The 12,169-nt window shown below is 47.9% G+C and overlaps 1 protein-coding gene across 1 annotated transcript; it reads left to right on the top strand.

Moving 5' to 3' along the window:
* Positions 1-856: 856 nt before the first annotated feature.
* On the top strand, positions 857-1,639 carry LOC138471454 (antifreeze protein Maxi-like). The gene has a single exon (XM_069609083.1). The coding sequence runs from the start codon at positions 857-859 to the stop codon at positions 1,637-1,639; it is 783 nt and encodes a 260-aa protein (XP_069465184.1).
* The last annotated feature ends 10,530 nt before the right edge of the window (positions 1,640-12,169 follow it).

Here is a 12,169-nt window from a genome sequence, read left to right on the forward strand (position 1 = left end):
TAGGATGGCCACCGCCGGGATCGTCCTCATGGAGACTGTAACAACACATCATGCAAACTGACCCGATTGGGTCCAACACTTCGCACCAACCTCCCCTCCTGCTTTAAATGGAGGGGAGGCACGCCGAGAGGCAAAGCGGCCGAGGAAAGGCCAACAGGAAAGGCTGTCGCCCCTCTCTGCAGCTCTCTGCTGCTCGGAGCTGCTGGATGCAGGACTCCACGCCTGTATCAAAGATAATGGTCGCAATGCCACTACAGTTCTGACACGCAGCAATGAGGTCCTACAGCTGCGCACTTCCGTGCAGCACCCCTGCACCTACGAGCACAGCTTTGCGAATCAGAACGGTCGCCTCGGTACTAGGTATGCCGACCAAAGCTTCCTGCATCACTCCGCCAGACTGTCCATCTGCCGCGGCATCACCAGGGTCCTTTCTGTTGCCGGAGGCAACTCTGACGCCGCTCAAATGATCTGCAACAACCACCTTCACCCAGCGCACACAGCTGCGATGAGTCTTAATGACTCTGCTCCCCCTCTGACAACAACAGCGGAGCGCTCCCGCAAGGCCCACATTACGCCCCTTGATCCTCCAACTCTGCCGCTACCGAAGCCCATAAACTGCTCTGCCACCCATCACCAGACATTGAGAAGGATCACACTTGACTCTTACCCACACCAGCCCCAGATGCTCATGTCCTCAGCTATCAAGACATGTCACGATAACCATGGAGGCACGCGCCAACGCATTGTCCTCAGCACAACATGTAAGTGCTACTCTCGCAAACAAAATCATTATGTCGAATGCCCTATTTGTCAACACTGCTAATGATGCCATGTTAGTCAATTCTCCACCAGTGCCATGTTAGTCAATGCCACTAATGATGCCATGCTAGTCAATGCTGCTAATGATGCCATGTTAGTCAATGCTGCCTCCAGTGCCATGTTAGTCAATGCCAATAATGATTCCATGCTAGTCCATGCTGCTAATGATGCCATGTTAGTCAATGTTGCCCCCAGTGCCATGTTAGTCAATGCCACTAATGATGCCATGCTAGTCAATGCTGCCCCCAGTGCCATGTTAGTCAATGCTGCCAATGTTGCCATGTTAGTCAATGCTGCCCCCAGTGCCATGTTAGTCAATGCCACTAATGATGCCATGTTAGTCAATGATGCCAATGTTGCCATGTTAGTCAATGCTGCCCCCAGTGCCATGTTAGTCAATGCCACTAATGATGCCATGTTAGTCAATGCTGCCAATGTTGCCATGTTAGTCAATGTTGCCCCCAGTGCCATGCCAGTCAATACTGCTAATGATGCCATATTAGTCAATGCTGCTAATGATGCCATGCTAGTCAATGCTGCCCCCAGTGCCATGATAGTTAATGCCACTAATGATGCCATGCTAGTCAATGCTGCCCCCAGTGCCATGTTAGTCAATGCCACTAATGATGCCATGTTAGTCAATGCTGCCAATGTTGCCATGTTAGTCAATGCTGCCCCCAGTGCCATGTTAATCAATGCTGCTAATGATGCCATGTTAGTCAACGCCCCACCTGCCATGACCACCAACCAAAAGCCTGCATTAACCATTCCAGCCAAACCCTGTAGCCCGCCTCCACATTCCTTACCTGTGCCTGGTTAACGCCCGTTGTATCCCAGCGCACACGCTCAATGTGCATGATCTTATCACCAGAGATAAGCTTGACCTTCTCTTTGTGTGCGAGAGCTGGCTACAAGACACCGCTGGACCTGCACTCTCGCTGGCTATCCGACCAGGATACACCATATTTAGGCAGGATCGGCTAGGATAAAGGGGGGAGGTGTGGCCATCCTAGCCAAGGACACTCTTGACATCAGAAGAATTCAGGGGGATTTGGGACATAACGCTGAATACCTCCTCATCAAACTCAAAGCTTCACCCAATTCCACCATTGCCTTCCATCTTGTGTATCGCCCCCCAGACCCACCAGCTGACTTCCAAGAAGCCCTTATCCACTCTCTTTCACACAACCTGAAAAAAACATCCAAAGTAGCAATACTGGGTGACCTTAATCTTGGCCTAGACGACCCCCATGATTCTAATGCCACCACCCTACAAAAAGGACTAGCCACGCTAGGGTTTGTCCAATCCATCACCAAGCCTACTCACATCAAAGGGCGTACACTTGAATGGGTTGCGCAACACAATTGCCCTATTCCCCTTTCCTCCATCTCCCCCATACCGTGGTCAGACCATTTCTGTATTAACTTTCACATTGACACTTCCTCGGTATCATCTAAACCCACCGTCCTTCTCCCCGCCGCACTCTCAAGGAGCTCCAAGAAGTTTACGAAAGATACTCTCCTACCTCACCTTCATGTTCCAGCACTGCAGCATCCATTTCCCAATGATCCTGTACTCCTAGCTAACACCTTCAACCAGGTGATAACCACGGCAGTACATATCCTCGCCCCTCTTACGTCCACTAAAGCTAAGAAAACTAAGCACTCCAATGCCTGGTTTTCCCAAGCACTCCTGGATCTTCACGCCAAAAAAAGGGTATCACTTGCCACATGGAAAAGAAACCCTACCGAACCCAACTGCCTTCAAGACCATTGCGAGAGAATATAAAACAGCTATCACACATGCCAAAGCTGAATCCTACAACACAAGGATTAATAATGCAAACTCAGGGACAAAGGAAATCTTTGCTATTTTTAGGGAACTGGAATCGCCCTCAGCTCCACCATCTACCATTGTCAAAGACAAGACTTGGTGCAATCAAATTCAAGCAGCTTTGCTTGACAAACTCGACTCCCTGCACACCAAAATTCTTGCCCATCAAGAAGCTCTCTCTTCCTTATTAGCTTCCCACACAGCACCCCCCACTTGCAATACAGCCAACCAGGCACCAAAATTTGAATTCTCTGCAATGAGCGAATCAGAAGTCACGGCACTCATAAAGTCCATTAAGCCATCCAACTGTAAGGTGGAAGCTTGCCCGGCTCACATCATCAAAGAATGTGCACCAGCCCTCGCCCAATTTGTTACTGCTTTCATCAACTTGTCCTTTCAATCGGCTCATGTACCCACTTCCCTTAAAGAAGCCTCGGTCAGACCACTACTAAAAAAAAATCTCTTGACCCACTGTTACCTGGCAATTACAGACCCATAACCACTGTCCCGTTCCTCTTAAAGATCCTGGACAAAGCAGCTTGCCTACAAGTTCTAAAATGTATTGAGGACAACCACCTTCATGGACTTCGCCAGTCCGGCTTTCGTCCTCGTCATGGCACCAAAACGGCACTACTTGATCTGAAAAATCAAATAGATGACCTGAAAGATGCAGGCAAACCTGCGCTCCTTCTGCTCCTAGAGCTCTCCGCAGCCTTTGACTTGGTAGAGCACAAAACCTTAAGGCACCATCTCTCTTCCACGGCAAACTTCTCCCCAAAGGCATGTGAATGGATCAACTCGTTCCTTCAGGAGAGAGTAATGAAGGTCTTTTCGGAATCCTCTAATGCCACCCCGAGTCCTATTAAATGTGGAGTCCCACAGGGCACTTGCATAGCCCCCACTCTCTATTACCTCTTCACCAGACCTTTCTTCAAAATCCTGGATTCACTGGGCATCTCATATACTAACTATCCAGATGACACCCAGGTGTTCATACCTCTCTCGGGGGATTATCTAGCTGACACGAACAACCTCAACTTCATCTACTCCACCATTCAACCCTGGATTGCAGACAATTGGCTTAGTCTAAACAGTGAAAAAACCAAACTCCTGCTGATTGGGTCTCCAGTCACACTGTGCAAACTCGCCAAGGAGTATCACACTTTCACTATTAACAACATCTCCATCACAGGATTGTCAGGGTGATTTCCCGGGGGCCAGCACAGCCGTCCGCGGACCTCCGGGGCTGGGGAGGCCCCAACTCCTCCAGCGTCCCAAAAGGAGTATGAGACACACACAAGAGCAAGGTAGTTACTGCTGTTTATTATAGTAATGGCAGGGATACTCTCAGCCCGTATGCATCTGGAGAGACTCTCAGCGTTAGTGGGGCTCGCAGGCCCTTTTTACCGTAGTATGACGCGCTACTTGCGTCACCTGGGAAAATTGTCACAAAACCTAATGCCACTTCGGGTTGGCTCCCCGAGTGGTATGGTCAGTATAGTTACCTATAGCAGAAAGGATTATTAGATAAGGACGGGTCAGGTGGTACACTTGTGTTGTCCCTAACAGTTGCTACACCGAATTTGTTACAACGGGACACTTGGTGATTGGCTAGCTAAAATGGCGTCAGTGGTGAGCCCCTCGTATTCTGATTGGTTCCCTCACGAGCACCCAAGCCTGGGACCATCACTGTTCCCAGCTCGCAATGTACCTGGTGCTGGCAACAATGTGCAACTATGTGTTAGTAGCGGTCAATGGACAGGTCTGGTTAGTCACTGGCGTGCATATCTTTCCCATCGCTGTAGGTGTCCAACTTGTCGCTTTGTTGTTGCAGACCGTGTCCCAGATGTGGGACTCCGGTGACTTTCTGTCTTGTAAGCTTGGCATCTTGTCAGTTCGGCTTGGTCACGTGTGGGGAGACCATAGCTGGAGCAGAATTATGAGCATTTGATTTGCATTTCGGCTCTGAGGAGCATTCGGCGTTGACAGGTGTAACCTTGGCGCGGGGAGCGCTGCATGTAGATGGCAACATTGCGGCCTTGGCTGTGAGCTCTCGTTGGGGTTCGTTCTGCGTGGTCAGCGCTTTGCATTTTTTCCTCTGAGAGGATTTTCGTCTGAGAGGCTCCTGACTGGGGACTCTTGCTTTGCGGCCTACTTTGGGCCTAGCTTCTGGGTGGCAGTACATGATCCATACTACAAGGGTTGCGGGGGCGACAGCGTGTCACCAGCAGCTGTAGATATATAGGGTGGTGTCTTCATAGGGATAGGTAGCGAGAAAGCATCTGCAAGCATGTATACATGAGCTCTTCAGGCGTCTTGCGTTTCTGCGGTGCTGTAGGAGGCCTATGTGAAAAATAGCAACGATGCGTGTCTGTGGGTGTGTCAGTCCGCTGCTTCATAGCACTGAGTATGTTCTTCGTGTGGGTTGGCGTGTGAGTGACCAGTGTGTATGGTTGCACGGGTGTTCTTGTCTGTTGGCTATGTCGTCATGGCATCTCTAACGATGATGGTGTTTGTGGCGGTTGTCTAATCAAGCTGGTCCATGAGGCTGACGTCGGCTTGACCAGGACGTGGTAGTGGGCAGGCTCCCCGTGTGTGCCGTGGACTCATGGGGTCTTGCCGTCTGGCAATGAGGTGAATGGGTCGAACTCCTCTTGTGGGGGGTGCTTGGGCCTTGATGTCCTGGGCCATGGTGTGTATAAGATTGGGAGGAGGGTATTTCCCCATTTTCCCACTTCAGTTCCCCCTCTGATCGACTTGTCGATCACAAAATGATCCGCTCTCTTGTCTCTGCGTACTCTCCATACCTTTGTTATTCCCGCCAGGTGCCCATACCGGTTCACGTGATCTTCAAATAACCAGTACATGTATACGCATCCACCGCCAAGCTTGCAATAAACCCACTTTCCAACGTAGCTCTTTGGGTTCCTTGGGTTTTCTACCTTCACTGATGGTGGATATAAGTCTGCTTCTAGTATCTGCTGGCGTAACCGTTCTCGTTCCTTTATGATGATGTCTGTATGTTTGTCGTCTTCAGCTGGCATTAGGGCGTGCATGCCGACCATTTCTATCTTTTCGTCAGTAGTACGTGCTGACCTTGCTTTCCATAACTCCATTCCCAACAGGGCGGCCATTCCCAATATTATGCATCCTGCTATGATTTTAAGACCATCTGACAGCCATGATGGCATCCATGACCACAAGTAGGAAAACTACTGCCTCAGAAAGCATGCCATTGTCTGCGTCGCTGGCAGGGTTAAATGTGCAACATGAGCTCCCAATTTTTGCACAAACTCCTCCTTCCATTGCTGTTAGGAGAATCAACACACATCGGTTCTGGAGTGCCACCATTCGTACTGCCCTCAGTTCTTCTTTTATTGCATTGAATCCATTGACGGTGGAGTTAATTGTCATCATTAGTTCCCATCAGTGATCTGGAGCCACTTCGCATTTGCATATGCTTGCATTCCTGGGTGTATTATGGAAGAGAAGAACATTGCCGCTCTGCTGAACAGTCTGTGTTCTGGTGGGATGTCACAAAGAGCTGTTTCTGATCTTCCCCAGAGGTAGTTCCCGTCAGTGGTTCTCCTTGTCGTTTTACTCTTGACAATATTGCCGTGCCGTTCTTTTCTCTTCCTCCTCCTATCTTCACTGATCTTTTCTTCCTTTTGTTCCCTTCGTCCATTTTCGGGAAGTTCCCCAGGTTGACATGTTTCTGCAGTACTACTATGCAGTACTACTAGGGATGGTACGTTGATGTGTACCATAGTGCATATTCTATTCCATGATGGTGGCAAGCTGTGGTATGCTCTTGTTCCGCAGGCCCAATAGTGGTCCATCAGAACTGCTGTACCAGCACCCCACTCAGCAATCGTTATTGTTCTTTTGCAGTTGCTGTTCCTTCCAACATCGACATTCCCATTGTGCTGATAACATAGTGTAGGTGCAGTTAGTGGAAGTATGGTAATTGGTTCCTCGTCTTTTTCTAGCCAGGTCACTAGGGCTGCGCTCCTTGTCCATCATTGTAACATTTATTGTTCTCTTCATTTACTGTTACCACTGTTACCTTTGACAATATCACAATATTGCTTCCTACAACCCCGCCCACCCATCCTTCTTTTGTATATACTTTTCCATATATTAATATCAGTGGTCTTTCCCAGCACCCTGGTAACCCGGCACCTTCTCTTGCTCGCCACTCGCATGGTAGGTAGTTCACTGTTACTTCCTTTGTTTCTCCTTTGTCTGGTTCATCCGTCACATATTGGAGTCCTTGTGTATGCTGCCAGTAGTTGTCGTACATGGGTAGTGTTTTGATGAAATTGTTTTCATATGGGTATGTATCCCTTGATTTCCATCTCAGCGTTGCTAGTTTCCCCTGAAATCGCCCTCTTGTTTGGAACAAGGCCAGGTATAGCAGGCACTCCACTGATGTTGCAGGTACCTCAGTTGCCACAAAAGTTCTAGATGAGCTCATGGAGTACGGGATCAATGAGCACACATAGCAGTTGTCCTTAGTTGTCCCCTTACCAATTTTGGACATGTGCTGGTACCACATGTTATTTGAGACGTGTGCAGATTCTGTAAGATATGTGTCTACTCTGTGGTTTTGAATAGAAGCACTACGTTTATCCCTCTTCATGTTTTCTCTTGGGTTACTTGTATCACCTGACACCGTACCTGTTGCAGCCGTGGTGGGAGGGTTGTTAGTAGAAGGTGCAGCCATGACATAGAAAGCATAGTGCGCCTGCCAGACAGTGGCAGCAAGTAGATCAGTGATAAATAATAGGCCTATTGTCTTTGTTACAATTGCTAATATCACTGGCATGGTTCTTCTTACCTGTGCTGCGGTCCTGCACCGTTTTTCTTTACTTTTGATGATATAGATGCCTGCCTGAAAATTTCTAAAAATAATCATTGACTTGTTAGTTTCTTTATTCAAGCTCTTCCTATTATATAGTCGTTCAATAGCCAGGCGAAAAGCTGTTCCCACGCTTTCCTTACCATCCTATCTCTTAGGGCTGGTAAGTGTTAGTGGAGATGTGGGAATGATTGCAGCATTATCAAAAGGAAGGTGTTATAAAACACACGTATCCTTCTTTTCTTTAAGTGTTTTGGTCTTTTTATAACATAAACAAATTGGTGTGACAATGCCTCTGGGGGTTGTCAATCGCGGGCAGCATTTACCTCTGGGCAATGACGTATGCGTTAGTAACATATACTCAACTCTTTCTATGTAAAACAGTACTGTGCGGTACCTGCATGTGCGAGACAAAAAAAGAAGAGAACATGCACGTGTCTACACAGTGTGGTGTAAAATTGCAGATCTGTTGGACAATGTTCTTTATTTAGGTAGTGGCTGGGGCGGGGTTTGTTTTACTTTGGGATCTCGTGACCATGGAGTGGATTATGGGTGATTGTTCACTTGTGTCCTTAGGGGAGTTTGGGATCTGGGCTGTGTTGCTGTTGTCGTTGGTTGTTGTTGCTGCTGCGTTGGCCCTGTCGTCAATGCAAGGGCGGGTCTGATCTTTGTAGGTCTTGATGTCATGCAGGTGGGTCCAGACGTGTTTATCCCTAAGCCTTATAGCTCTAGGAGCCGTTTTCTCCACCAGGTGGGGGCCAGTGAAGCGAGGGCTGTTCCCCCGGCGGTTAAAGTTATGTAGAAGGACGTGGTCCCCCTCTTTTACTGTCCACTGTGCTGCTTGTTCCAGTTCTTCATTTGTTTTTTCTTCTTGTTGGGTGTTCTTCGACCCGCCCCGCGTACTTGTCCTTTCGATCTGTTGAGAGATAAAGGCGACACTAGTAACAAAGGAAGATACATATTCCTACATTTCTTCACCAAAGACGTTTTGCGAGGCATGGCAATCTGTCATAGCTCTTGATGGTGGTGTGAGTGGAAGGTGAATTTGGCGTCCGGTCACCACCGGTGAGGTGGTTGTCCGACCCTGGCCTGTTTCTTAACTCGAATAGGGCCAAGGGGAGGAAGTAAAGCCAACTTTTCTTGGTTGTTTGCTGAATTTTTGCTATCTCTTCTTTTAGGAGGCCGTTGAGGCGTTCAGAGACGCCATTTTCCTGTGAGTGGTACGGGCATACAAACTTATGTTTTATGCCAAGGAGGGCAGTTATGTGTTGGAACATTTCATTGGCAAAGTGTGGGCCGTTGTTAGACCGCAGCACTTACCTCCCACCTCCGGAACACCGCTGTGACCAGGAACTTCGCTGCTCTGAAGGCGTCTGCATGGGAGCATGGACCGGCCTCGATCCACCTTGAGAATGGGTATACTACTACAATCATGTATCTCTATCCTTGACATACATTGATCATGTCAACGTAATCAATATGTAGGTGTAGGAAGGGTCCTTCTGGCCGGGGTATAGTACCTTTGATCACTTGCAGCGTGTGGCCGGCCGTACATTGTTGGCAAGTGGGACAATTTCTAATAAAGTTTGCAACGTGTGAATTTAGCTTGGGACAGAACCATGCCTCTTTTATTTGTGCTGCAATCACCTCTTTCCCTCTGTGTGTGGGATGATGCAGTTGGGCCAATGCTGTTTTCAATAGGGTGAGGGGCATCACTATGTTGCCTGTGTTATTTTGTCGCCACAGTGCGTCTGTGGGAGACATTGTGCATCCTCTTTTGACTCATAGCTCCTTCTCTGCCATAGGTGCTGCTGCCTGTAATTCCATTATTTGAGTTTCAGGGATGTGTATGTACCCATCCTTCATCAACATCTGCCTTGCCCCCGCCCCGCCCTCCCCTTATCTTTTTCTGGGGGGGTCCAAATCTCGCCAAAATACGCAGCATGTTTAGCATGTGCGTCTGCTGTTTCTTTGTCTTTGGTAATTGGATCATCCCCGTTTGTATGGGCCTGACACTTCACCAAGGCTATTTCTCTGGGGTCTTCAATTACTTTGATTAGTTCAGCAAGTAGTAGAGCATGTTGCACCGGGGTGCCGTCTGCTCTTTTGAACCCTCTCGCTGCCATTTAATTAAACCTGAGTGTACTGTTGATGTGACGTATGCACTGTCAGAATATATGGTCACTCTTTTGTCATTGCTCTCCTTTAGTGCCAAAATTAGGGCCACTAGTTCTGCTGCTTGAGCTGAATAGTGTTGTGGTAACTGAACACATTTTACTCGGACATAGGTCCAATCACCCCTTAGTCGTACCACTGCTGCTCCTGTCCTTCCTACCCCATCACTCTGGTCAATTGTTGATGACCCATCAATGGACATTATCTCTTCCCCCTCTATGGCATTTTCCTCAAATTTTCTTGTGCTGGAGTACATTTCAATGGCCTGTGTGCAATCTCAGGCGTAGTTGCCATCTGCTACTACCTCTGCTATAAACCTTGCTGGGTTCACGTTGCTGCACCTCACAATTTGTAATTCTGGTCTGGACAAAATTATTTCATACCCTGATGCCCCTGCAAAAAGGGCATGTTCCACATACAGTGTGGTGGGACAGCCCATTGTTATTGAGGATGATTTTTCTACCACAAAAGCTGCGGCGGCCAGGCTCTGTTCGCACAGGAAGTGACCTAACATTACAGGGTCCAGGTGTTCACTGTAAAATGCTACTGGTTTGTGTCCCATGCTAGTTTTTTGTGTCAGTACTGCCTTCATTACTGCTGAGCCACAATGTGAAAAGAGGAAAAATTGTTCTTCAGAGTTTGGAGTGGCCAGTACTGGTGCTGTGGATATGGCATGTTTTAATTCCTCAAATGCCTCTGTCATTTCTCTTGTCCATCCCAACTTCTTCTCCCCCTCTGTGCTTCTCTGAGGGCCTCAAGCAGTGGTCCTGTGTATGAGCTGTAATCAAAATCCCATGCCCTACAGTAGTTGCATAGGCCCAAAAACTGTTGCAGTTCTCTCACTGTCTGTGGCTGTGGTGTGTTTGTTATGGCTTGTGCCCTTTGTGGTGCAATGTTCCTTCCATGTTGTGAAATGAGCTGGCCTATGTAGAGCACTTGTTCTTGGCAGTACTGCAACTCCTCCTTGTCTGCCTTGTACCCTTTTTCTGCTAACACCGTGAGCATTGTTACAGAGTCCTTCCTGCATTTTTCCTCTGTGGTGCTTCAGATGATGATGTCATCTACATATTGCAGCACTGTGCTTTTAATGTCAATGTTACCCAAATCCATTTGTATCACTCTGTTAAAGATGGATGGTGACTCGCAGTACCCTTGGGGCAGCCTTGTGTGTTTCCATTTTGTGTTGCGGTATATGAAACTTGTCAGATCTTGTGAGTCAGGGTGCAGAGGTAGTGAGAAAAATGCGTTTTTGAGGTCAATCACAGTAAATCGTGATGCCTCCGCTGGTATTCCACATAGTATAGTGGCCGGATTAGCCACTATAGGGTATTCTGCTTCTACAATGTGGTTGAGGGGTCTTAAATCCTGGATGAAATGCCAAGACCCTCCCTTTGCTTTGCGCACAGGGTACACAGCAGTGTTGCATGGAGACTCTGATGGTACTAATATACCTCTATTTATTAGGGCTGTTATTGTTTCATATATCCCCTCATCTGCTTTCTTTGATAGTGGGTATTGCTTTACTCTTGGCAGCATTGCTCCTTTTTTCAATTTTATGTTTACCCCTTCAATGCTTTTGATGCAGCCCACGTCATATGGACTGGTGGTCCATAGAGATGCTGGTACTGCTGCCAGATCCTCTTCGTAAAACTGCACAGCTGTAGTGGCAGGTGCCTCTAGTGCCATTGCCATCTTTTGTGCAACTTCTTTGTATGTCACTGTCAACCGATGTTAACGTTCATCTCAAACACCATCTCCCCCTCTCCATTATCGTCCGAGAAGAGCTCCTCATCTGATACCTGTGTTAGTCGGCACCCCTCTGCTAGTGCTATTACTGCTCTCCATGCTCTCCCTTCCCTGTCCTGGGCATGTACTGCAATGTAGTCTGGGGTTGCCACAATGCTCTCAATGCTCACTGATATCATTGTCCCTTCCTTTTCACTAGCTGGTGTTTCTGGTCGGAAGAGGTAAGCTTCTGGTCTCCTCCAAATGTTTCCTTCAATTCCTGGTAGCCATGCTATTGCTATGTCTCTTCCATATTGGAAGATGTCTCCATCTACTGGTTCTGCCCTGGCCACTGTTTTGCCACAATAAGCATGCAGTATTTATCGTGCTGTGAGCATGTTAATGCCTGGTGTGGAGCAAATTATTCCCTTTTCATTAAAGGAGATGGTCATATTCAATCTGCTCATGATGTCTCTCCCTAGTATGTTTACTGGTGATTGCTTTGAATACAGTAGCGGGAGACACATATCGTGATCCCCTACAGATAAGGAGATGTTATCAGTGAAGGGCACCAACCCTCTAGCCCCAGAAAATCCTTGAGTGTTCATAGCTTCGCCTGACAAGTTAAACTTTCCCTCCCTTATGCATAACCTAGTGGCCCCTGTGTTAACTAGGATGGAACATTTTTTGTCACCTATCGCCACCTGTATGTGTGGTTCCTCCGCAGGGTTAGGTGTTACTGATAAGATGGGACA

The sequence above is a fragment of the Ambystoma mexicanum genome, chromosome 8 (assembly GCF_040938575.1).
Source record: "Ambystoma mexicanum isolate Mex_15411 chromosome 8, UKY_AmexF1_1, whole genome shotgun sequence".
Lineage (NCBI taxonomy): Eukaryota > Metazoa > Chordata > Amphibia > Caudata > Ambystomatidae > Ambystoma > Ambystoma mexicanum.